The sequence below is a fragment of the Leopardus geoffroyi genome, chromosome A2 (genome assembly GCF_018350155.1).
Source record: "Leopardus geoffroyi isolate Oge1 chromosome A2, O.geoffroyi_Oge1_pat1.0, whole genome shotgun sequence".
NCBI classification, from domain to species: Eukaryota; Metazoa; Chordata; class Mammalia; order Carnivora; family Felidae; genus Leopardus; species Leopardus geoffroyi.
The window spans coordinates 94,871,278-94,899,118 of record NC_059331.1 but is presented as its reverse complement, the minus strand read 5'-3'; the positions used below and the strand labels follow the sequence as shown (position 1 = coordinate 94,899,118).

Below are 27,841 nucleotides of genomic sequence, written 5' to 3'. Positions count from 1 at the left end.
AATGAGAGAAAATGACCAGTGTTGTGTAGGGAGCCTCAGACAACAATCACACCATGGGCCCTCCAGGAAAAGAGACCTTTGAAAAGGAAGTACTTTGGAGAAATGCTCAGAAACCTTCAGTTAGGTTCTGATTGCTGGAATTTTTATTCTAACTGCTGGAATGAGAGCAGCTCTCACCTGCTGCTTTGTTTGTCTGCTTTAAAGTGGAAAGTGGCAGAAAGCAGTAGCCCCAGAAATGGAGCAGTTAGCCAGAGACTGTGATAACTTAGAGAGGAATAGCTAAAATTTTCTTTAAAAGGTGGATGTGAGCGGGGCTATTTATCTTGCAGGGCTCTAAGGGTCCCCCATTTTCCCCCAGAAATCTCAAACGTGGATGTTGTTAAAGCTAATCTGTAGGATATGTAATGAAACAAGAAAAAGCTCTTCTGAAGTATCCTTACTGATGTGGATTTTTTTAACTGAGAGGTTTTTATGTGTTTACAACAATAAAGTGTCCAAATGAATCAGTTCAAATTAATGAGGCAATTATTGAGCCAAATGAAGGGAAAAAAGGTTTGGGTCATACTGAATATATATTTTTTATTTTATGGTTGCTACCCAATTTTTGTGAACTATTTTCTCCTGTGCTTTTAGTTTTTTTTCTTTTCTCTTTATATTATTTGAGCAGAGGTCGAGTTATACTTTGGGGTCTCCATACTATACTCAATACAGGATTCCAGACATAATTAGAAGAAAACGTCTACTAAAAGACATGCACACTTTGATTTTATTTTGATGATTTTAAAACATGTTTTGTGATACCTGGTGACATTCTTAGTTGCCATGTAATTGGAGTTGGGTGTCACTAATACAGTAAATAAATAAACTTCAAATCTCTATAGGAAGGTATATGGAGCATTTGGGGAATATTTTCAAAGATACATTAATTCCATGAAATAAATATGTTTCACAATCACTGCAGAGATGAGTCATGGAGCTTTCGTGCTGGAAAGGATCTAAGACAGTCTGTACCTTCTATAATATTATCTTTTTTTTTTTTTTTGAGAGAGAGAGAGAGAGAGAGAGAGAGAGAGAGAGAGAGAGAGAGAAAGCAGGGGAAGGGCAGAGGTAGAGGGATAAGGAAGAGAGAGAATCTTAAGCTGGGTGTGGAGCCTGACACAGGGTTCAACCTCACTTGGTGAGATCATGACCTGAGTCAAAATCAAGAGTCAGATGCTTAACGATTGAGCCACTCAGGTGGCCCATTGTTATCACTTTTTATGAGAAGGACATGGAGGTCCACAGTTCTGTCCATTTGACCTCCACTGCATCAAATCCATCCTCTTCTTTCTGTCCTCACTGACACTGACTGCCACTTTAGTTCCTTAAACTTGCCCTTCTGGGCCTTGAATCTATGAAAGAGCTCCTAACGGGTCATGCAGCCAGCACGTTTTCCCTTCCTATTCCTTTTCCCTAGTCTGAGGAAGAGACATTTCCTTGCAGTGTGTAAGAGCTTCCTCTGTGCAGTCAGGTGGGATCACCATGTACAAGCTAACTGATTTGGGGTAAGTGGCTTAGCCTAGCTGAGTTCCACCTGTTTCCTCTGTGAAATCCATGTAGTAACTCTGCTGGATATCCTCCATTTAACTCTCCTGATGCTTTCTCCCCCACCTCCACCTTCTATGCTTCCCAGAGGCTGATCTTAATGGGCCTGGAATTACAGAATCCTTGGCCCCCTGACCTCAAATTGGGTTTGACCAGTGGGAAGCCCACTGACCAAAGATCAGAGGACCAGAGGGAAGGAAAACAGCAAGACTGGTGTGTCTATCTGTACTCCCCCTTACCACCCCCTGCTCCCTGGTTCCTTCCCAGCTTGACAGGTAAATGGCAATGGCTAAGTTCTCCCTTGAAAAGCTGCTGCTCTTGCTTATTGGGTTCCAGAATCATTTTCTCTCTTAATCCCTCAGGGGAGTAGTGGTAAAGGCTCCACACTATTGCTAGCCTACAGGGGTTTTGCATCTTTAACCCTGCCCACAGTTTCATAAATAGTGCCTGCATCAGACTCTCCTCCATCACCCCAATTGAGCTGCCCTTTGTTCCCCTCTAGGATCCCTGATATAATGACCCTACCTGATTCAGGGTGTTTGTGTGAATTAAATGAGAAACGCATGGAAAATGCTTCATAGTGCACTTGGTCCATAGTAACACTCAAAACATACTGGCCGTCACCATTAACTAAAACACCAGCTGATCCATCACTTCTCTGCTAAAGAGCTTAATGGATTCTCTGGGCTTTGTCCTGTATGTCCAAAATCCAAAGAATCCCCTTGCTATTACTCCAGCCTTGCTTCTTCCCATTGCTTCCTTTTTATGTTCTAGCCAAATTACCTGTAATTATCTGCTTTCACATCAGTTTTTTTGAACCACATGATCTGCTATCTTGGAATACCAAACTCAGCTAATGAACTCCTACACATCCTTCAAAACTATACTCTGGCCAAGTCCTCCAGCAGCTTCCCTGACTTGCCCTCCCCTCCCTGGTCCAGGTAATGGTAATGAGCCTTCCTCTTCTCTGACTGACTGAAGCCCTGAGCTTGCATGGACTTCCCAAGTCATTCATTTCCATGTCACACCCCATCTGCCCCACATCAGGCTGCAGTTTTCTTGAAGGTAGGACCATGGGTCATTTACCTTTCTGTCATCAGCTCCTGGCATAGTGTCTGGCCCACAGTGAGTCTATTGTTGGACTGACATGTATGGTGGGAACAGACACCTATCCACAAACCCCTGAGACAGTGTTCCTATAGCAGGTGGCATGTGTATATCATCCTGACCAACAGGGAGAAAGAACCAACCCATCTGATCCAGAGTACCTCTTATTTTACCTGTTTTATACCTTGAGACTTTTTGTCAGATCTCAATAGAAAACCTGTCCCTAGATTTTAAAATGTTTAAAAACATAATGTGAGTGGGGGTGAGTGGGTGGCTCAGTCAGTGACGCGTCCTGCTCTTGGTTTCAGCTCAGGTCATGATCTCACATTTCAGGAGTTCAAGCCCCATGTCAGACTCTGAGCTGAGGGTGTGGAGCCTGCTTGAGATTTTCTCACTGCCTCTCTCTCTCTGCCCCTCCCCCACTCACATGCATGCATTCTCTCTCACTCTCTCTCTCTCAAAAATAAACATTTAAAAAGATAAAAAATAAAACGATAATGTAACAGTGAATCACATAAAAGTTCATGATCCTGTTTTTGGTTGTTATTAAGAAGTAAACCCAAAACATACATAAGATTCTTTAATTCCTTAAAAATGCTCAAGTCTGTATTAAATACAAATACAAAGAGATATCATACCATAAAGCTATTGAAATACAACCTACTGGTTCGTAATAAGTGATGGATATACTTCTCTAACAAACTGTATGATTTCTCAAACTTTAATATATTTAAAATTTAGATAAATAAAACCTCACAAATTAATCAATCTATCCTCTAAATTTTTATAGGATATGTTGTTCTCCATTCATCTCACTTGGCAGTAAGTATATAAAACTATTTTATTCAACTTTTTATCTCTCTGTTTATGTCTCCATCTATAAGTTCTCTATGAGTGAGATTCATTTCTTACAATTGCCCCTTTCCTTAACACCACTCTGCACCCCTTCTGCATGCTGACATAACCCCAAGGCTTCTGTAAAATGCAGTAATTAAACAAAACTCGGTCTGTCTAAAGCACATGTGGACAGGGAATCAATTTGCCTTTGCTTACTAGGATCCCAGACCACGAACTAGAGGACTCAGATGTATTAAACCAGCTTAGAGCCCAACTACAACACCAGGTTTCTCTGATTCTGGATGGCACCCTCTCTGCCTCTCAAAGACTTAATTTAAGCAGAGAAAGAGGTGTGCCCAGACCTGAGAGTTTCTTTAAAAAAAAAAAAAAACCTTGATGAGCAGAAGTACAAAAACACTCATTTCAAAGCTTCCAGCTGTTCAGTTTTTCTAAAAGAAGAGAACTGAATTTATCTTTGAGGCTGAGTGTGTCTTTATTCTAAGAAAACCAACCTAATGGCAATTTCTGTTATATAAAGGTAAAGCAAGTCCCTACCTACTATTCTGGGGTAAGCTGTGAAATTAACCTGCATCTTGATGTTTCAAACAGAGCAAAGGGTTTAATGTAAACTGGATGCATGTTTTGGAAAAGCTAATGGGTTTCTCAGGCTCTGTGGTTTCTCTGAGGAAGATGTTTGCTGCCTTGGGGAACACAAAGATAACACAACAATGACCCCCTAGTTCTTGATTAGCAGTTTTCAGGAACCCAGAGGACTGAAGAAAGGGGATGTGGTGAGATGTGGTAACATTTAAGTCTAAATGCCACCATGGGTACTGATATTGGAGTGTTGGTTATGTTTTGGTATAAATATTAAGTGCTCTGATTATTTATTGGGGCTGCAGGCTCAGTACCAATCCTGTGGCTAGGGGGTGGAAGGTGGACCCCAAGATCTGAAATTAGATCTACCAGAGGCCTCAGATTCTCACGAGTTGGGAGCTTCCTCTTTCTGGAGGTTAGGGACCTGATTTTCCAGGTAGCATCCCTGGGTACACTCACTTTGGGGAAGGAGAAGCCAGCCTTAGGCAGATGGAAATGAGGAAGAGATAAACAGGGAGGGGATCCTTTGCCCCTACACTGAGGAGGGTCCTCTAGGTTCTGAATGGAGAACTTTAAATAGAAGCAAGTGGTACCCCTTCCCTACCCAGGCCCGGCCCTGCCCATCCCCTGATGCTCAACTTTCATAAAGCCTTGTTGGAAATGTTAGCCTGATGTTGGCTGTACTAAAGTAGCCTATGGGAAGGGTCTGCATAACTTAAAGGAGGCCAGAACGGTCATCGTTGTGCAAAATGCCAGGAAGGAGTCAGCCATGGCACGAGGCCATCATTAGAGGCACTTTTATGGTGGCATCAAGAGGAAGAGCAGAGTGAAGGAAAATGAAGCACCTGTTTCAGAACAATAGGATACCCACAGCACTCGGGCAAATAACCAGGGCCCATGCCGAGGAGCTCCAATGTGCCGTGGTCATCACTATAAAGGTACCAAGTCATAAAGAAATCTAGGGGGAAGGGTGCCTGGGTGACTCAGTTGGTTAAGTGTCTGACTTTGGTTAAGGTCATGACCTTATGGTTCATGGGTTTGAGCCCCACATCAGGCTCTGTGCTGACAGTGCAGAGCCTGCTTGGAATTCTCTCTCTCCCTCTCTCAAAAATAAATAAACATTAAGAAAGAAAGAAAGAAAGAAAGAAAGAAAGAAAGAAAGAAAGAAAGAAAGAAAGAAGGAAAGAAAGAAGGAAAGAAAGAAAGAAAGAAATGCTAGGCAGAGGGCATGAAAAGTTCAAGTGCCCTGTGGCAGGAGCAGGCCTGGCACGTCACAGGTGTGGTAAGGAAGCCCACGAAGTGGGGGGCAAAGCACTAGCATGCACTTGCTGCACCCTTATTTCCTGCATGACCTTCACTGCTACTTCCCACCTCTAATTCTAATTCCGACCCACCTCCAAACTCTTCCCTGAACCCCAAGGTCAGAAGGTATTCCTCCTTGCCATGAACCTCCACAAGATGCAGCTGTACCTCTGATTTGTCACCTTGTACTTTACCTTTGAGTATCAATGTCACTAACTTATTTAAGGCAGAGGCCATGTCTGATTCTTGGAGTTCCCTAAGACGAGCACGGGACCTAGAATGTGAAAGGTGTTTACTGAATTGATTGATTGAACTAAACTTGGAAGTCACTCAGGGTGTCTCACAAGTTTCAGAGAGTGATCAATGGCACCTTTTATTCTGGGTGTTTATCCTATATTTATCCACCCAAAGACTTGTGTGACACTGTTTCTAGCAAAAGACTAAAAATAACCTCAAATTCCGGAAGGAAAGCAGGTAAATAAATTATGGCACAGCTTACAAAATGCAGCCAATGAAGCCAATAAATCTATATGGAGCCAACGATAATAAATTGTTAAGAGAAAAAGGCAAAATAAAGAACAGTGGGTATGCCACACAATATTTGCATTAAAAAATATGTGCTTACACAGGTGTATTCTATCTTGGAAAAGAAACCCAAGAAATAGGTAAAGGCAACTGCCTATGGGGAGAGAAATAAGAAAATAGGAGGGAGAAGAAAACTTAATTTTCACTCTACCCCCCTTTTGTTCTCTAAAATGTGTATTACTGGGGTGCCTGGGTGGCTCAGTCGGTTATTAAGCGTCCGACTTCGGCTCAGGTCATGATCTCACAGTTCATGGGTTTGAGCCCCGCGTCGGGCTCTGTGCTGACAGCTGGGAGCCTGGACCCTGCTTTGGATTCTGTGACTCCCTCTCTATCTGCTCCTCCCCCACTCACGCTCTCTCTCTCTCCCTCAAAAATAAATAAACATTAAAAAAAAATTTAATGTGTATTACTGTGTGCATGTTACTTACAAACAAACAAACAAACTTGCTTTTAGAAGAGAGAAAGAAAAAGGTCAAATGAGGCCTCACCCAGCTATGTGTATTCATAGCACCCCCTTCCTGCCTCCACCCTCAGATTCTAGTGTATTTCTTTATACTTTATAATGTGAGTCCTAAAATAGTGATCCGATGTAAATGACAGGCTTTCCTGGTATGGCAGGGAAACTCATGGCTGGCAGCAATGAGCTAATGACTGGGTAGAACAAGTTGAAATAAACTATTATTTAAATATTCTCACCACTCCAAACCAAGTTGTCTTCTAAAGCACAGGCTTGTCTGCCTAATAGCCAGTTTAGCTACGAAGACCTAGGATAAACTTGCATGAGCAATTTGAATAATCAAGCAACTCTGAAGTTTAAAAAAAAAAATCTTCCTTGAAGGGAAATTTACTCGCAAGTATAATACTTAAAGTAGATTTCCTTAGGATGAAAGTGTCAAAACTGCCCAAAGCAGCTAGTATTAATTTTTTTTTTTATAATTCATACAATGGAGTTTTCATTTCTACACCTAATTTAACCACAGGAAGGCATGCTGCTCGAAATAACCAGAAATAATGGATATAAGAATATAGTTTGGTAGATTTTAAGAAGTTCGAACTCAGAATTAGCAACCTGACAATATATTTATCTTCATTTGTCAGCAAACATCGCACATGCTAAGTTTGAGAGGACCAAGAATGTTCCCAGAAGCCTGCCACAGTTTTAAAAGAGCTGTCAGCAATACAACATAAACTCATCTTATCCTTCAAGAATTACAGACAGAAACCTAACATTTGAAGCACATGTCCTTGTCAGAATCTGTTATATATACTTTAAATATTCCCCTCTTGTCAGTCCAAATAGCTTGTTCTTCCAGGCACTTATCTTCATCAATAAAGCTTTACTTGGAATCTTTAACTGTAGCTTTAAATTTAGAGACTACCTTTTTTATTTAAAAATATTTTTCATGTTTATTTATTTTTGAGAGAGAGAGAGAGAGAGCGCAAGTGGGGGAGGGGCAGAGAGAGAAGGAGACAGAATCCAAAGCAGGCACCAGGCTCTGAGCTGTCAGCACAGAGCCCAACATGGGGCTCGATTCCATGAACCAGGAGATCATGACCTGAGCCAAAGTTGGACGTTTAACTGAGTCACCCTGGTGCCCCTAAATTTAGAAACTATCTTCAAACTAAATGTGAGTTCCAGAATAAGGTGCTCTTCAGTTTGCTTTTTTTTTTTTAAATTTTTTCTTTAATGTTTATATATTTTTGAGAGAGACAGAAACAGAGCTTGAGCAGGAGAAGGTCAGAGAGAGAGGGAGACACAGAATCCTAAGCAGGCTCCAGGCTGGCTTGAACCCATGGACAGTGAGATCATGACCTGAGCCGAAGTTGGAAGCCCAACTGACTGAGCCACCCAGGCGCCCCGCTATCTTTCTTTTTAATTGATCTCATTGTTTCTTTCATTAAATATTTCATTAACTGTGTTATTAAATTAAACTGTGTTATTTCATTAAATACGTTCATCAACTGGGACAACTGATAAACTAATGATGGCTTGATGAGAAAATTCACCAAGTCAATAAAATCATATGGCCCTAAAAAGCAATGTATGTACTGTTAAAAACTATAGTATGTTTTTTTTAAAGAAAAATGTCATTATGTAAATATACATTGAAAGCTGTGAGATATGTAAACAAGTACTATATTAGCAAAGAAGGATAATCAGTAATGTTTATTTTACTCTAAAGCTGTCTATGACACCTATTTTAAAAGGAAGAACATATCATTTATAACTATAAAGGTTAACATATAAAAATACAAAAAATCATGCTATGTTAGTGGTAAAAACAGAATTCATGTTAACAATGATATAATTGGTACCGTATGAAAATATGTATTCATGTAGTTGAGGAACTGAAGGTATTTAGAAAATTTTAAAATAGCTACTGTGATTAAGGTCACAAAACCATCAGTAAATGTTTTTAGTTTTTTTTTTTTATTTGGCATTGTTACTCTCAATGTTTAGAAAAACATATAGACAGAGTAATAGGGAAAGGATTGTGCATTTTCTTCTTGTGTAATGTAAAGATATTTGTCAAGATCTGCCATGGATTTATTGACCTCATAAGTGGGGTTTTATTTCTGGACTCTGTTCTGTTCCATTGATCTATATGTCTATTTTTGTGCCAGTACCATACTGTTTTGGTTACTAGAGCTTTGTAGTAGACCTTGAAATCTGGGATTGTGACATCTCCAGCTTTCTTTTTCTTTTTCAAGATTGCTTTGGCTATTCAGGGTCTTTTGTGGTTCTATACAATATTAGGATTATATGTCCTAGTTCTGTGAAAAATGTTATTGGTATTTTGCATTAAATCTGTAGATTGTTTTGGGAATCATATCCATGAGCATGGAATACCTTCCCATTTGTTTGTGTCATCTTCAATTTCTTTCATCAATGTTTTACAGTTTTTGGAGTACAGATCTTTTACCTCCTTGGTTATTTCTAAGTATTGTATTATTTTTGGTGCAATTGTAAATGGAGTTGTTTTCTTAATTTCTCGTTCTGCTACTTCATTATTAGTATATAGAAATGCAGCAGATTTCTGTATATTAATTTTGTATCCTACAACTTTATGGAAATCATTTATTAGTTCTAACAGTTTTTTTGGTGGAGTCTTTAGGGTTGTCTACATATAGTATGTCATCTGAAAATAGTTAAAGTTTTACTTCTTCTTTGTCAATCTGAATGCTTTTTCTTTTTCTTGTCTTATTGCTGTGGCTAGGAATGCAGTACTATGTTGAATAAAAGTTATGAAAGAGAAATCCCTGTCTTGTTCCTGATCTTAAAGGAAAAACTCTTATCTTTTTATCATTGAGTATGGTGTTGGCTGTGGGTTTTCCATATATGACCTTTATTTCATTGAGGTATGTTCTTCTAATCTTATTTTGCTGAGTGTTTTTTGCTGAGTGTTTTTACTATGAATGGATACTGTATGTTGTCAAATGCTTTTCTGCGTCTATTGAGATAATCATATGGTTTTTAGCCTTTCTCTTGTTAATGTGACATATCATGTTGATTGATTCATGAATACTGAATCACCCTTGTATTCCAGGAATAAATACTACTTGATTGTGGTGAATGATTTTTTAAAAGTATTGTTGGATTTGGTTTGCTAATACTTGTTGAGGATTTTATGTCTATGTTCATCAGAAATATTGGCTTGTTTTCTTTTTTGGTAGCATCTTTCTCTGGTTTTGGTAGCAGAGTCATGCTGCCTGAATTGAATGAATTTGGAAGTTTTCCTGCCTCTTCTTTTTTTGGAATAGTTTGAGAAGGATAGGTATTTTTCTAAAGAAGATATACAGATGGACAACAGACACATGAAAAAATGCTCAACATTATCCATCATTAGGAAAATGCAAATTAAATCCACAATGAGGTATCACTTCACCTGTCAGAGTTGGGAAAATAAAAAACACAAGAAATAACAAATGTTGGAGAGGATGTGGAGAAAAAGAAACCTTGTGCACTGTTGATAGGAATGCAAATTAGTACAGCCACAGCGCTAAACAGTTTGGAAGTTCTTCAAAAAATTAAAAATAAAGGCACCTGCATGGCTCAGTGGAGTACCTGGGTGGCTCAATCAGTTAAGCGCCCCACCTTCAGCTCAGGTCATGATCTCATGGTTTGTGGGTTCAAGCCCCACATTAGGCTTTGTGTGGACAGCTCACAGAAGGAGCCTGCTTCGGATTCTGTGTCTCCCTCTCTCTCTGCCCCTTCCCCACTCATTCTGTGTCTCTCTCTCAAAACTAAATAAACATTAAAAAAATTTGTAATTAAAAATAGAATTAACAGATGATCTAGTAATTCCACTGCTGGGTATTTACCCAAAGAAAATAAAAACACTAATTTAAAAAGATATATACACCCCTATTTAACTGCAGCTTATTTACATTAGCCAATATATGGAAGCAACCCAAGTGTCCATTTATAGATGAATGGATAAAGAACTGGAATATATAAACAATGGAATATTAGTCAGTCATGAAAAATGAAATCTTGCCACTTGTAACAATATGAATGGACCTGGAAGGTATAATGCTAAGTGAAATAAGTCAGTCAGAAAAAGATAAATACCATATGACTTCACTCATATGTAGAATTTAAGAAACAAGGCAAAAAAACAAGCAAAGAAAAAAAGAGACAAACAAAAAGCTCAGACTCTTAAATACAGAGAAGAAACTGGTGGTTATCAAAGGAGATGTGGGGTAGAAATATGAAATAGATAAAGGGGATTAGAACACATTATCTTGATAAGCACAGAGAAATGTACAGGATTGCAAAAAATATATATATTAGACTTTCTGAAAGCATTAAAATTTTTCACCATTCGTCTTCCTTACTATCTAGTCGCAGTTCTTGGGATGCTTACAATAAGAAAGGTAATAAATCTTCATTCCAGATAAGGCTGACAGTCATAATAGTTCTGTATTTGTTGGGTTTTTTAAATTTTTTCATGGTCAAAGCAGAAGTTTACTTTGCAATTAGCAGAAGTATTTTTAAAGAAATGGCCACCAACTGTATAAACATATGGTAAGAATACAGTAGACTTAATTAGGAGAATAGTTTTTAAGGTACATTTAAAAATATTGAAATATGGAATTTAGAGCTTAAAGGCCATTAAATCTTGTCTTATTTTTTTAATTTACAGAAAATAAAACTGACATTTAAATCTTTAGTCCAAGGTCCAATAGCTAATTAGTGAAAATCTTAGCACGTGATCTTCTCCTATCCATTCTTTTTATTAAAGAGCCAGCCTTTTTGCTGCCATCTCTGCCCAAGGAAAGGGCTTCCAGAGAAGACGTGTTTCCTGGCTTCTCACCCCTGGACTTTGCTGCGAACCTTGGCTTCTGCCACTGTTCTAGCCTAGAGGATTGGGAAAGTGGACCAGGACTTACTCTCACAGCTTTGGCCTCCCCAGATCTGTCAATAGGCTCTGGATGACAAACTGTATGTTTCAGACACCTGGCTCAGTACCCTGTCCCCATCCCAGGGGCCTATCTGTGCAGGGACTGGGCCTGGCCCAGGTTGTGCCCAAATGGCAGCAGGTTCTAGCTGGTAGGAGGCCAGCAAAATGAGTGCTGAAACTCTTGTCCTGCAGCCCGAGGCCTGCCAGGCACTGGCACCAAGTGCCTTCCCAGATGCATGTGTCTAAAGGTGGAACTCAGAGACTGAAACTGGAGGACAAGCAAGTGTTAGATGGAAACAACTCTGCCTAGGATAGCCTGCGGGCTAAATAAGAATAAAGCAAGTGGACCATCAGATCAGCAGCTGCTTCAAGGCCATTTTGGAAAGAGGCTGGGGATAAATAAATAATAAAAAAATATAACCAAACAGTTGCCATCTGCTACTGTTGCCACTACCTAATTGACATTTAACCAACTCTCTGGTTTGCTGCCCACATGTCCACCAATATATTTGACCCTGGCTAAACAGTACAAGCTCTATTCTTTGTCATGTTATTGTAGAGGGATTGTAACTAATTACCATTATAGAAACTAACCTACCTTTACTTAAATGGGACCCTATTCCTATCCTTGTCTCAGAAACCTCATGAAATCCTACTCTTCCTTTGAAAAGACTTCTTTAGGCTGACTCCTCTAAGTCTCCCAAGCAAAACAGTGTGGCACCCTTTTGTGGGCTTCCAATTATGCACAGAGAAGTCATCCATTGGAAAATAGTATAATTAGTGGCATAACTTGTCTAATTTCTCAGTGAGCCACTTGAAAACAACTTACAGACTCACTTAACTTCTCAACCTTCCATTTTGTTATCTGGAAAAGAAGGCTTATGCAAAGATTATATATGTAAGATTATGTAAGGCAGAGTGCTCACCCAGCATCTGACTCAAGTACCAGTCAATAAGGCTGACTTCTCATCACTATTTGTCATCAGCAGCATCATTACCAATATCCTTTAGACATCTCTACACCCTCCCATAAGGCTTTACATACTTGGTTAACTGCTATGTCTTAAGAAATGTCATATCACACAGTGTAATTACCATGAGATAACTGGATAGTAGTTTTTATACCAACAGTAGCTGGCAGATTCTAATGTAGTTCCTGACACCCCCGCCTCCTAATACCCATGGTTTTGTGGAATCCCTTCCCCCTCTGTGTTGAGTGTGGATAGGACCTGTTACTTGTTTCTAAAAAACAGAATATGGCAGAGGCTGTAAGTTCTGTCTTGCTGCAGACTCACTTTATTGCGTTCTTGGTTTGCATACTCTGATGCAGCAAGTGGCCATGTTGGAGAGGTCCACGTGGCAAGGAACTGAGGGTGGCCTCGGGCCAACGGCCCTGAGTCCAACAGACTGCAAGGAACTGAATTCTGCCAACAACCATGTAAACTTGGAAGAGATCCTTTCCCAGTAGAACCTTTAGATGACACCTTGATTGCAGCCAGGTGAGAGACCTGGAGGCAGAGTCATCCAGCTGAGCCACGCCCACATTCCTAACCCACAGAAACTAGGAGATCATAAACATGGGTTGTTTTAAGCAGCTTAGTTTGTGGCAATTTGTTAAACACTAATATATAATTAATTTACCAACATTTTCCCAACTTATATTCCAGAGAGTCAAAAATGTGTCCTTAATCAAAAATATCTGAGAGATGTGACACCAGATTTTATTTTAACTGTAGGAAGGTCAAGGGCCTTTAATCACTAGGTTAATATACACTGCAAATTCACTGGGTCTGGGGAGGAGGGAAAGACATATATGAAGCTTACCCTAAACTGATTTGACCAAGGAAAATTAATTAATTCTACAAATGATCTTTCATTAATATATGGACCACAGTTTCAGTAATGCCTTTTTGGATTTATAGTAGCAGTAAAAGAAAGAACAACCAAAAGCTGGCTCTGAATGCCTCTGTTAAGAGGGCAGGACAAGTGTGTAAAGGGGACAATAGGCATCCACCTAACAGGGATGGGGGAACTAACAGGCTCCTCCTAAAAATAACAGAGATGAAAAAGTTTCACTTCCAACACTTCCATAGTCATTAAGCCTGTAAATATACAAAGCATGATGCTTGTATGAGCAAAACAAATTACCTACTTGGGTTTCTCGACAAAACAATTTATGACTGCGAAGAAGACAAAACAATAGTTGTCATTCATTCTTCCCTCTTCCTTCCCCCATCAGACCAGTGATGCACATCACCTGTCACCAGCATCGACAGTGACTGCCCTTGGGCCAGAGGTGGGAAGGGGCAGCTTGGAGAATGAAAGGTTAAGTGGGAAAATAAAGTCTATTTGATATATATCAAATATATTTGATATATATATATATATATATATATATATATATATATATATATGAAAAAGGGTTTTGAGCTCTGTTTTTTAATATCTTCCTGATTTCCAGAGATTTTATCTATGGCAATGAAAGGGCAAGTTGGCATGTATTAGAATGTTTTGCTACCTTCAATGTCTAAGCTTTCAATGAACAGATAGTGCCTTAGAGCTGGATGGTACAAGTACTGTTTATTTTGGCATTCACTTAGTGATTCAAAGACAATTTCAAATTTGCATCCAAATTTCTCTATGTTTTGGAGGGAGATCAAAAAGCTCATTTATAGCTATTCCCATTGATAAAGTGCTGGACAGCAAAACACATTTACCTGTAATTTTCATTAAAAATTTTTAAAAATGTTTTTTCATTTATTTTGATTGGGGAGGGGAGAGGGGGAGAGAAAGGAGGAGAGAGAGGGAAAGAGAGAATGTGAGAGAGAAAGAGAGCACATGTGGAGCAGGGGCAGAGACAGAGAGAGAAAGAGAATCCCAAGCAGGCTCTGCATTGTCAGCTCAGAGCCCGATGCAAGACTTGATCTCATCAACTATGAGATCATGACCTGAGCCAAAATCCAGGGCTGGATGCTTAACTGACTGAGCCACCCAGGCACCCCTATAATTTTCATATTTAAAAGATCACTGGTCATAGTAAAAAAATCAGAACTACTTGAACATTCTTCATGTTGTTATTTAAAAGACATGAAAGAAGTCAGGATCTTCCAAGATGACTTCAGGATGAACTGTTTTCAAGCCTACAGACTGAACAGAAATGCCAAAGTTAAAATATCAGTCAATCGAATACCCACACTGAGCTAATATTAGAAGCACAAATCAATGTTCTCACATTAAAAAGGGGGTAATGAGACCTGTAGTGCCCACTTCACAGGGTAATAAGGGTAACATAAAATAAGATCTACAAAATCACTTCATGAACTTATAAAGGGCTGCTATTATTATTATTAGAAATGATAGAGTTTGAATCAATGTCATTTCCTAAAAGCAATCTAATGTCAAGTGCTTCTGATACAATGTTTCAATGATTCAAGGACTACAGTGTTCCCAATGTTGAATTCAATATTCAAAAATGAAAATGCTTCCTGCCACTGGAGTCTAGAACGACTTCTACATCGTGTACCTGGCAAAATACTCATCTTTTGCATCAACACTGTACAACAAACAGCACAGACACCCAGATCCAGAGAAGGTCACAGACCTGTCACTTACAAAAAAAGATGGTAAAACAAGCAATTCTAAAATTTAAGAAGTGACTAAGTTTGCTGTCATAGCCAATGCTGACAAAATGCAGTGTACTGGTATTTTTACTGGAATGGATACATGCTACCAAGACCTTGATTTATGAATTTGCTAAGGCATCTACCATAACCTTAAATCATTTGTTTTGGCAACCTATGCACAACTTTTCTTGGAGACTACAAGTGTGTCCCTTAATTTATGCATTTTTCTAGCTGTATGTTTTTCCTCTTGAGATTTTACAGACTGGTCAAATGAACTTTGACATCAAATCTAATAAAAAAAAAAAAAAGAAAAAGAGAAAGAAAAAACGGCCACAAGTCTTAGAACACAAGGTATAATGGTCCTCCACTGTTTTCTTATAAACTCTGTTTTACAAAGCACTGAACCTCTGAAGACTCTTAAAAATCAATATGCCACTTTTCATTGAGATTTCTGCATTACCTGACCATGTAAAAGTAAGTCCTGCAGCAAGATCTACCCCTGAGAGACTTCGGACACTGACACTGCACACGAGTAGTGTTCTCATAGTATTCAAGGATGTAGTCATTTCTTTATTAAGTGTGTAGTAAGGGATAATTATACTTTTCATTGGGGCTGATTTTTCTTGTGGTTCACAAAATTTTCTTATCTCACAGGTCTTTCCTGCTGAAACATTTGGCAGAAGCACTCAGGTTTTGTTTATGAGGAGAAAATGTATCATACCAGCAGATTCTTGGTTAATTAACAAAGTGTCTGCCTCATAAAAGAACTTACATGATGTATAATCTTATTCTCAAAGAATGACACTAATGGTACAAATCTATCATAAAAATTTTTGTCACAAGAATTAGTCCCTCTTATTCAATTATCTTGGTCCCTTTACCAAGGAAGCTAAACTGAGTCACAATGTGATAGATATACTTTAAAATCTGAACTACAAACCACAGAAAGTTTTTAATAGTGATTTGTAGAGAATTACTTTGAACATTCTACCTTGGCCAGTAATTATACTTTAATATAGACAAATGACAATTTCCATAAAATATACAAGACAATGATGTAAAAATCAGATCATCTAAAAAAGTTAGCCCTTGGGGCATCTCCACATAATACAGTAACTAATATTCAAAATGGTAACTGCAAGATGGTAAAGAAAGCTGAGAGCAGGGTTGCAGGAACCATGTGGCCATGACTCTCCACTGTAAACCAGCCATGAGCAGTGTGGGGTACATGAGAGGCACTCAGGAAAAATCTGTTGAATGAATTGTTGAATAATATCCCATATTATATCCTATGCTACACATTAAAAACAAATAACATTTTGAACACGTAACCCCTAAACCCTGAAAGGGTAACAACAGACATCTATACGGATTGTCTCATAAGCCAGGCACTGTCCTTCAGTGATTTGTAAGCATTAATTTATTCAAGTCTTCTAACAATTTTGTGAGGTACCCAGTATAACTATCATCACCCTTATTTTCAAACAGGTAAACTAAGGCACAGAGAATTTAAGTAATTCATCCAAGGACACATGATTTGTAAACCGCAGAGGCAAGATTCAAACTCAGGCATGTGGCTCCAGAATCTGCACCCTAACCATTCCGGAACATTTTATTTCATCTTATCTTTTCACTTGGATATATTTACTTCCATGTAAAACATTTTCTATTTCAGATCTAAATGGTTTTACATAGTACTTCTGTTATGGCTCCACCTGGCCTGGAGTTGTGCATTATTTATTCCCAACCTGTGGAAAAGGCAAGATTTGAACAGATGATTTCTCCCACTGGGAGGCATCAGGGGCATTTTTCAACTACTGCCCAGCATGGCTGAGTCATAAGGGGAACACTGTTAAAGCCAACTCAGCCTTCTTCTGTCCACAGGGCTTCTCAATGCTTTAATTTCTCCCAGGAATATAATTAAAGAGAGTGGTTCCTTCTAATTCATAAATTAACAAGGCTCCATTCCAACTTGTATTTCCAATGAGGTTTCCTGCAGGTCTACTGTGAGAATCGTTCTTTATATTGTTTTTAGCAGTTCCCCCAAGATGTGCATGCTAATTCTAATGTTAGGACTGATGGATTCCTGACAAGGATCACACTGTTCATCTGACACAGATTCTTAGAACAGGAGAGGCTCTTTTGAACAAGACATCTGGTTAGCTTTCTTATAAGTTTGGGGGAAAAACATGTGTATGTGTTAAGTAAGTTAACAAAAGTTTATTGGGTACCACACTAGGGCTCTAGAGACACAAGCAACAATAATAATAATTTAACACATCACTTACTAAGTAACGGGCACAATGTTAATTTATTTTCCATTGCCGGGTCAAAGTGTACACATTTTTATTTTTTTATTTTTTATTTTTTCCAACGTTTATTTATTTTTGGGACAGAGACAGAGCATGAATGGGGGAGGGGCAGAGAGAGAGGGAGACGCAGAATCGGAAACAGGCTCCAGGCTCTGAGCCATCAGCCCAGAGCCCGACGCGGGGCTCGAACTCACGTTCCGCGAGATCGTGACCTGGCTGAAGTCGGACGCTTAACCGACTGTGCCACCCAGGTGCCCCTAAAGTGTACACATTTTTAAAAAATGTTTACTTCTTTATTTTGATAGAGTGTGCACAAGCAGGGAAGGGGCAGAGAAACAGGGAGAGAGAGAATCAGAGGCAGGCTGCATGCTGTCAGCACAGAGCCTGACGCAGGGCTCAATCTCATGAACTGTGAAATTATGATCTGAGCCAAGATCAAGAGTCAGATACTTAACTGACTGAGACATCCAAGTGCCCCAAGTGTATACATCAATTTGGACAAGACAATCTCTGAGTTTCCTTCAAAATCCAGAGAAAATCTGAAATTAAAAATTCTGGAAATGTGAATGTAGTGGATTTTCTTACACAATTATAACAGATTTATGTCAACTTTCCTCTCATAGATTTGCTGCTTTTATCAAAAAACAAAAATAACAAAACTTTCCCAGTGATATGACTCTATCAACAATTGGATAAAGACTTTGAAAACATACATTCTGCTTTCAACTCTTTGAGCGAAAAGCTGCCACATCATATATTTATTTTTTATCGTTCTTTTAGCATCAATAGTAGTGATTCTTATTAAATGCTCCCAATTTATTTCAAATAGGTTGAGAGCTTACCAGCAACTTTTCAGAAACCATCACAGCCTTATAATCTTGCAATCTTTGATTTTTCTTATGCCTCTCTTTATACCTTTCTTGTCCCATTCTCGTGTGGAGAGCACTCAATTTAGCCAACTCATTGACCCCTTTCACCCACTGCTCCTGGGCTGGTTCTGAGCGCAATTTTCACAGCTAACGTTAGCTGGTTGTTGTTTCACACAATAGATTTCTTAGCTGGCAGTTCCAACTCCAAAACTGGAAAGAAAACCCAAACACTCCAAACTGCATTTTACACCAATATCCTTCCAGATTAAAAATCAGAACGTCAAATAACTTGACAGACATTTAACTGAGAGACGTTCCATTTTTAAGGTTTTAATTTTAGCAAAAAGTCATATTATTTTAGAAATACAAACTTGATTATACACATCAAGGTTATTTTTATAGTATATGGTAAAATAGACTTTTTTCAGACATGTATCTAAAATTCCTAAGCAACACAGATCACTAGCTCTTATTTTTTTAATTCTTTAATTTTCTAGTACTTTCTCTTAATTTTTTAATTCATTTTTTAATGTTTATTTATTTTGAGAGAGAGAGTGTGTGCACAAGCAGGGAGGGGCAGAGACAGAGAGGGAGAGCAAGAATTACAAGTAGGCTCCATGCTGTCAGCGCAGAGCCCGACATGGGGCTGGAACTCACAAACTGTGAGATCATGACCTAAGCTGAAATCAAGAGTTGGATGCTTAACCAACTGAGCCACCCAGGTGCCCTATAGTACTTTCCTTTATTAAAATGAAAAAAGAGAAGTCCTAGCTTCTTATGTTTACCTATTACAACAGAAGATATTATTCAAGGTAAGAAGAAAATTTTTAATATTAATATAAATATGCACTATTCCAAAAGTAAGTAAACAAACACATATGGCATTTTAGAAACCTTAGAAAACAAAAGAGGGAAAGCAACTAATACTGAAATGATAGTATTAAAGTGAGTAAAAAAAAATCAAGATGACAAATTTTTTTAAGTATGTCTAACTTTCAGAATTTACAATATATCTCAGATCTTCCATAGTAGCCAGTTTTTCTAGCTGCCAGTAAAAATTTTTGAAAACACATGCTTTAGACTACAATGAAACACTATCATCCAAGATTCTATTATAAATCAGGTCTATTGACATTGTATCAGTGGAGTTTGGTGTTGGCTTCATTTTAAAATGTGGCTTCTTAGACAGTAAAGCGCAGGAGACATGGGAAGATCCATAATTAAGGGACATTAGTGAATTGTTAAACTCTAAGCAACTTTTATACTTACCTATAGGTTAACAAACCTCATGTTCAAGTGCAATCATTGTCCTGAATAGCGTGTGAGTGTTACATGATTCTAAGGTTTGTTTCCCTGCCCCACTTGCTAACATCACCTACAATTCTTCCACTCTTGTCATCACCACCATCACTCAGTGTCCAGCCCCCTCCCCCCACATGCGGGTTTTTTTCTAAGAACACACTGGTATATTTCAACTCAGATCCTTCATCACTTATCCGATTTACTGCCAACAATTCTGCCCTCATATTGTATAGTAAAAATATATAATAGTTTTGCATATTGAAATCCCTGTGCCCAGAAGGTTTCCATCCATGGTGGAGAACGAGATGATCAGCCCAATTTGGAGCAGTCTGTTCTGCATTTTAAGATGTCTCATTACCTCACATGCATGATTTGGCTAAGAATGAACTAGCACTCTTTTGAATTTCCTCATTTCCATGGAGTTGGAAGCTGCCATTCTTAGCAATCAACCCCCATCCACACTGCTTCAATCTGCTTTATGGTGACTGAACAGAGAAGTGTCTCATAGACACTCATAGTGTCTCATAGAGCAGAATATGCATATGAGTTAGAATTCGTATATTTCCTCTTCTTCCCATTTACAGCTTGTAAAAACCCCATATAGATGAGATTTTTAGAGGATTTTTAGGGCAGTGAAACTCTTTTGTATGATACTATAATGGCAAATACATCATTATAATTTGTCAAAACCCAAAGAATGTATGACACCAAGAGTAACCCTAATGTAAACTATAGACTCTGGGTGATACTGACATATCTGCATAGGTTCATCAAGGGTCACAAATGTACCAGTCTGGTGGGGGATGTTGATAACTATATGCCTCTGTGGGGATGGGGAGTACATGTGAATTCTGTATACATTCTGCTCAATTTTACTGTGCATCTAAAACCACTCTAAAAGATATAGACTATTTAAAAGGAGAAAAAATTGTCTCAAATATGTAGCATGTTAGCATACCTGTGATAGGGAGAAGTTACATTGTGATAGGACAAAACAGAAAAACAATATAATTAAATGTTATCCTCATTGTCATTATTCCCCAGAAAACTTTTCAAAGGGATGAGTGGGATATTAAATAAGATTTAAATAATGAAGCTGAATGAGAATTTTATGATCAGAGAGAAGGCAATTTTTAAATCAACATTTCTTTTTCAAAAGGGTAACCACATCCTTAAAAGAGTGAGTCGGGGAAAATAACTGTCTCGTTCACATGTCAATCAAAATTATTTCTAACATGCAATCTTGATCATCTCTTTGATAGATTTTAGATGTGCACATTCTCATTTCGAGTTTTAATGAAGTCTAGAAAAATTATGGAAAAGCTGATCTTCCTTTGGTTCATACTGCAGCATCAGTTGCTCTAAAAATAGTCTCCGGTTTTCAGATGTATATGAAAACAAGCATCTGAACTTTGCATTAAAACCACTCATGCGTTAAACTGCTGAGAAAGCCTTTTAAAAGCACAGTGACACCTCACTGGAAAATATGGTTAATTCTGCTAATAGAAAATATATTCTGAAACAAAGATACAGTAAAATGGAAGCCTACAGGCCATAACAAATGGGCTAAGTTATACCTAACCTTGAATTTGTAACTATGGCTTCCACGGTGAATTTTATATGCTAATGATAAAAAAATAGGTAAAGGTCTATACTTTTGGGACTAACAGGCATTTATTCAGAGGCTTTCTATTTATCAAACTGACAGACTCTACTCTGCATCTGAAAGCAGCTGATTTCCTCCTGTTTTCAACTATTCCCTACGTGAATTCTGAGAGGCACATTACAAACAAACTCTGCACTGACCATGGCCTCTGCAGAGTTATATCTCTGGTGTGTTCCGCAGATTAATCTAAAATGTGATTTACAATAATTTCCTTTCTTAAATCGAGACAAGGAACAGCCTGGAGGGGGAAACTACCAACACTAGGAAGGTAGTATTTTAGACCTCTGGTGGGAAAGAGACCTGCCCAATTTTACTTGATTAAAACCACAGAGCTGTTTAACATGGTTCCTGGGTTGGGAAAGCCAGTAAAAAAACATAAGTGAAAGCTTACGTGCTTATATTACAGAGTTCTCACTGTTTCTTTTTTACAGGGGCAAATTCAGCCCAGCTGTCTTTCCATGTAGTTAGGCATGACCCTTTATAACAGTGGGAGACTAGCCAGAAAATGTGGATGACACCATCATGGCCTTGAAGGGACTGCAGGAAACCACAATTCTACAGACTCATCTATTTTGTTTTAATCTCATTTACATGGAAATACACCCTTAAGTTTCATACTATTATACTGCAAATGAACATCAATTTCTCGGTGAATTTATTTATGCATTTACTTGTCATACTTCAATAATTTTCTTTTAATGTGATCTCAGTGCATATTATAAAAGTGTGGCTCTCATCTATTGGAATTTCCAGAAGATAGAATAAAAATATTAGATTCAAGGGAGGATGGTGTAGCACTGATTCCAGATTCAATGGACTGATTTTTAATCACGAGCAAATATCTGGTTATTAGAAAATAAATTAATAATTTCAGAAATGAACAACATAAAAAAAAAAACAGCACAGGAAAGGATCTTGGAAAGTACCTGTTCAATGCTCTTATTTTTCAGTTGAGGAGCCTAAGGACCAGAAGGAATAAATGACTTCTTGAAAGTCACAGGCTAGTTATAGACAGAGCCAGCTCCCCTAATTCAATATTCAGTACATTTTGCCCTCAACAACAGTGTAACTAGACGACCACTTTAGGCCTACAGAGTAGGAACTTCAAATCTTACACACCTTTTTGTGTATGTTTTACACTCACTCAATGACTTATTTCTGCAGTCCAAGGTTACAAACATAGTAAACGCAAGTGGGTATGTAGGGCCTATGTGTAAGAGCTTCAAAGCAATCCTGAGGCTCCAATACTATCAAACTCATTTAACTTTTGACTATGCCCAGCCAAGAAAGCACTGATGAAGAGAAAATTAGTTCGTAAACTGCTGGTTTACCAAAGCAAATCTTCACACTAATACTCTATTTAGTCACGCGTATTTTTAATTATGCAACCAATAATTACTGAGGGCCTACTATGTGTTAAGTGTGGTTATAGACATAACACAGACAAGAGTGAGAAAGACAAGCTGAGTCCATGACCTTACAGAACTTAAATCAAGTAGTGGATAAAAAAAATGAAACAGATACACAAATAAAATAATTTCAGTGCACTATAAGTGCTATTGAAGAAGTTAAACTGGATGATAGTAATGGGAAAGGTTCTATTTTTAGAAAGGTGGCCTCTTTATAAATAGGTGATATATGATCTATGATCTGTTTGATTAGAAAGAGATAGCCACGTGGCAAACAGGAAGAAGAGTATTCCATGCAAAGGGAAAGAATGGAGTCAAAGAGGCTCTCTGATGTGTGAATGGGTTTGCGGTTTGGTTGTACCACCAGAGGCGCAGAGCACAAGGTGGTGAAGACACAGGTTGAATGACAGATTTGAAATATTTTTTTCATACAGGTAATGGAAAGATGAACTTTTTTTTAGAAATTTAGAAATCTATACAATTTTATTATTTTATTTATATGGGCAGGACAAACTTCTGCATTAGGAAAGCCATAGTGATTCTAAATCATGTATAATTTACTCATTCAAAATGCATATAGAAAACAAGGCCCAGATAAACACTTAAATACAACTTTGCTAACAAGAAAAAGTAGACACAGCATTTTTTGTGTGTAGCTGGACTTCAGAATTACAATCCACTTAAATCTGAATGGGTCTACAAATACATGATTGTCTGGTTTACTTTGTCCAGCAAGTAAAATCTCTTCAATACTATTGCTGACCTCACTTATTACTACTGAATTCATCAAATGACAAAGTGTTCTTTAAACCATGTAATGTGCTTTCTTTTTAATATCAGTGCAATCTATTTCTATTACAGCATGGGTGTCATATTTGTTGTATAGAGAAAATATATATAATGGTTTGCTAGAATTATTGATCTATGTACATACACCGATCAATAATTTACTAGAAAAATAGGCAGCTCTTTAAGGTAAAGCATCTATATGTATAAATACAAAGAAGACCTTGGGGCTACCTGAGACTGAAGGCTATGAATCAAGCTTCTGAATCCCAGTTTTGCAATCAGTTACCTCTCTGTTCAGGTCTCTCTCAAAAATATGTTACTATACCATACTAGGTTGAAGAGAATAAAACAAGAATTTCTAAGTGTCTAGTGCACAGAATAAATTCAATAAATTTCAGTGCCCCCCCCCACCTATGCCAAGTATTTCTTCTAATAAAAATAGTATTTACAATATAGGACCTATATTCAGATTTCATTTGTCTCGTTTAATCAATTTTCACATAGGAAAAAAAAGTTAGGACAAAGGAACTGCTTCTAAAGCTCTTTATACATCAAAGTCTGAATGAAGGCCTAGTGTTTCTAATTGTTCTGCGCCTAGAAGCATCCCATTTTGACTGTCTAGCTTCTCCACAGTTTTTACTGTGCTTCCTTCATCTCAGACATAAACACGTGCCCAAGTGCAGTAAATCACAGTTAATTGTACGTCTTAAGTTAAAAGACAAAAATAATGCACAATTAATTGGGGGGAAATTGTCAGTTGGTGGCTGAGTCTCGCTCATTACACTTTGCACACAGGATGCACGCCAAGTGTGTGTTCCTGGCAAGGAGACTGAATCCGTGACACCGAGGTGAGGTGCTGCACGGCACAACCTTTCTGCAGAGCAGTCTGGTACAAAGATTCAAGTGCTTTAGAATACTCAACACTGCAACTGCACCGCACGTGGCTTCCTACAAGCCTATGAACACGTTCAGCACAGGACTGCACCCAACAGTGAAATGTAGCAAGCACTATAATGTTCAATGATAAGGGACTGAAGAAAGAGACTAGGTTTTGGCCATTAAAGGAAAAATCTAAGACCTAAGCTGTTATAAATGAGTTTTTCACATTTAATAACATGAGAAATTGTTCACGACATATTTCATAGGTGAAAATTGTTTACAAAACAATATGTTTTGAGAAAGAAAAGTGCAGAGGATGAGGGGAAAGGTACTTGGAAAAGAGAAAATGAAAATATTAATGCTTGCTTTGAGCATCCCTAAATTTCCTACTTTTCTAAGTCACTTTCTAAATTGTTCAAAATTGCATTTCAATTTATTTCTGAATCTGATATTATAAAATGTCCATTTTAAAGATCCATAAGAATCTTTTAAGATGAACTTACCTGACAGTTATAATAAAAACGTTGTCATAAAATTCAAAAATAATACCCAGTAAGCACTTACATATAATCATTATACCCTTAATTATACAGACAAAATCAACTTTGTAAAATATGTTTTATAAATATACAGGAAAACTATGTTCAATAGACTTAAATGTTCAATGCAATTTCATACTCCAACATATACCTTATAGTATATTAATACACCAGAAGAAAATCACTATAAATCCTTATTAATTCACTGACATTGATAAACTACAAAATATGTTTACAGCAAATTCAATAACTCTAAATTTGAGGAACTACAAATCTCTCCTCCACCCACCAACTCTCCCATTGTTTTCTACTCCATAATAGAAAGCCTTTACATCTGGCCACTTTATATCTGGAGTATGAAACTGCATTGAACATTTATTATTTTGATGCTAAAATTTGGCAATAAACCACACACACACACGCGCGCGCGCGCGCGGAGTTTTATCATTTCTACCAACTAGATGAAGATAAATGACAGTTGTGCAATATATCACTCGTTAAATACTAACTTTTGTTCTATTTCAATTTTAGAAGGAAAGGATATATAAAACCCAACAGAGTAGATTCGTTCCAAAGGTACTGAATGGTCTACTAACCTTGAAATAAGAAATAAACATTTTTTGCTCTTTTATTTATCGAAAGGTGGGGTGGGAAAAGATAATCATTTTTCAGCAAAAGCGTATATTTCAACCTCAGGCATGTTTATGTCCCGAGGGTAATATTTCCATTCCACTCTTAATGGAACAAATTTCTAATCAGAATATGTATTCAAAAATAATTGAGGCAATGCACTGTCAACATATCATGCTGCCATCAGCATCCCCTGGTGCCGGGAATCAACTCAGCACCCTCTCTGCTGTGACAGAGCCAGGGTAACGCAGGAATGTCACCCTTGATGAAGGGAGGCAGTATGTATGACACAAAGGTTCTGCTCCCTTTTGTGTGCTCAACACAGAGTTTGGAGAAAGCTTCTAAGCTGCAAGAGACCAAGCTTAAAACTTTAAGGAAGGGATGACTTATAATGACTTAAAACCACAGCTTTTAAATCAGAATCTGTGTCTACTTTTACAAAATTATTGAGAAATCTTGAAACAGTCATTTCTGGAAAGCTTAACACTGGCCCTAGATTTTTAAATTATTAAAACTGTAGGGCAACATATACTACTGAATATATTTTGGAATGCCCCCCGCCAAAGTCCAGAGGCTTAAATTAAGGTTTCTTCAGGTCTGACAATATATTGATAATTTTGAAGCTGGGTGATGGGTAATGAGGGGTCCTTATACTATCCTTCTACTTTTGAATGTGTTTGACATTTTTATAAGAAAAAGTGAAAAAAAATAGATTTCTTTTAATATAGTTTATGCTCAAAATTTTACTGCCTTCTCCTTTGGAAATATATGAGATCTGATTTATGTTTATGATTATTCAAGACTCTAAAAAGCAGTGTGAATGTTTTAAAAATCCACTAAGCATGATGTTGATCATAAAAAAAAAAATTCCTTCACTCCTGATAAAATTTTACCATGATCTATCATGATAGAAGAAGCACACCTAAACAAATGGAGTGCCACCATCTGCCTGGCATTCTTACAGTGTGACAAAATAGACTGGTAATTAACTGCTTTCCTACCGAAATCTGCCAGCTTTAACTCCCCCGTGTCACTGATCAGAAGGTTCTGTGGTTTCAGGTCTCTGTGCAAAATATAACGCTGGTGGATGTAAGACAGCCCTCGCAGCAACTGAAATAAAAACAACTGAAAAAACAGGGAGACAAAAGTTAAAATCTGAACACAGATAAATGCCAGTTTCTACACAGTCTGCCAACTACTTGTATTTAGTAAAAATGGGTACCGATCACTAAATTTCCTACCCAAATTATTTAGAGAACATGCATAAAAGTATGGGAATCTCTAATTCGTTAACAAGTAAATCTGAAAATTTCTACCAACTTATGTCAACCCAGAGTGATACCCTCCTCAGCCAGAAATCGAGAATCCAATCGGCACTCTATGAATTAAGCAAAATGTAAAGAATCAATTCTTTGTAACATCTGATTTCCTCAGGCTTATATTGATGCTTGAGACAGAGAAAAAGATCTATCCATAACATTATCAAAAGATGTAGAATTTTTTACCTAGTTTATGTAAATGTGCACATATTTAATTCTACAAAAATGACATAAACATGTTACCCAATGATTCACCCACTGACATGCTTCAAGCAATGGAAAGATAAGATAATTTCAAATAATTAAAGCGAAAGTCACATGGCCCAATTAATACTACATTGTAATTATACTGCTTTTGCACATATGGCCATAGAGATTAGGCTGTTGCCTAAAGACAGACATGCACCTTCACTAATTACAAAGCAGACCTATCCTAAGGAAACAGAAAACAGAGAAACCAAGAATTCAAGAGCAATACTTTTGTAGGAAATAATTTTAAAAACTGACTTATGGCCTTCTCTGGTTTCACACTGGATCACATCAAATGTTTCTACTTTGATAATAACAAAATGTGATTTGTGAGGGTTTCCAAAATCCTATTTATGAAAAAGGAAATATTTTAAAATAACTCACCTAACAAATAATCCTAATAATTTCTAGTTTTTAAAAACTGCTCTTTTAAAACAAAAATAAAAATGGTATTCCAGTCTATATATTTAGCTAGTAACAAAAAGCTGTCTCAGGGAAATTTTAAATGAGTTAGTTGTCAAAGATTGATGATAGAAGGATTCCAGAATATTTAAATGGAAAGGATTGGCAACTCCTTGAGAGCCCCTGGAGGCTAGCATTTCTGGAATATTTTCCACCTAACTGGGGGCTAGAAAAGCCAGGTATATTTTTTATAGGGTGGACACCTTGAAATCACAGTGAGACAAATTCATTTCAATATCTTTGTATTGATGACATATGCTATGGAGCTGTGAAGGTCTACGATCAGTCTTTCCAGAATCTAAGCATCAGAAAGGAAAAGTCTGCTCTGTGTTAGCCTAGATTGAATTAGTGGCTCGAGAACCTCAGGAAGCAAACA

General features: G+C 37.7%; 1 protein-coding gene across 12 annotated transcripts in view; it reads right to left on the bottom strand.

Annotated features, from left to right (window-relative positions):
• The window catches only part of CDK14 (cyclin dependent kinase 14), a 616,562-nt gene that overhangs the window by 259,523 nt on the left and 329,198 nt on the right, over positions 1-27,841 (bottom strand). For all 12 annotated transcript variants that reach the window (XM_045497022.1, XM_045497019.1, XM_045497020.1 and 9 more), the window contains one exon: positions 26,437-26,560. In XM_045497022.1, the coding sequence (XP_045352978.1) occupies positions 26,437-26,560 (124 nt within the window). The remainder of the gene's footprint in view (positions 1-26,436; positions 26,561-27,841) is intronic.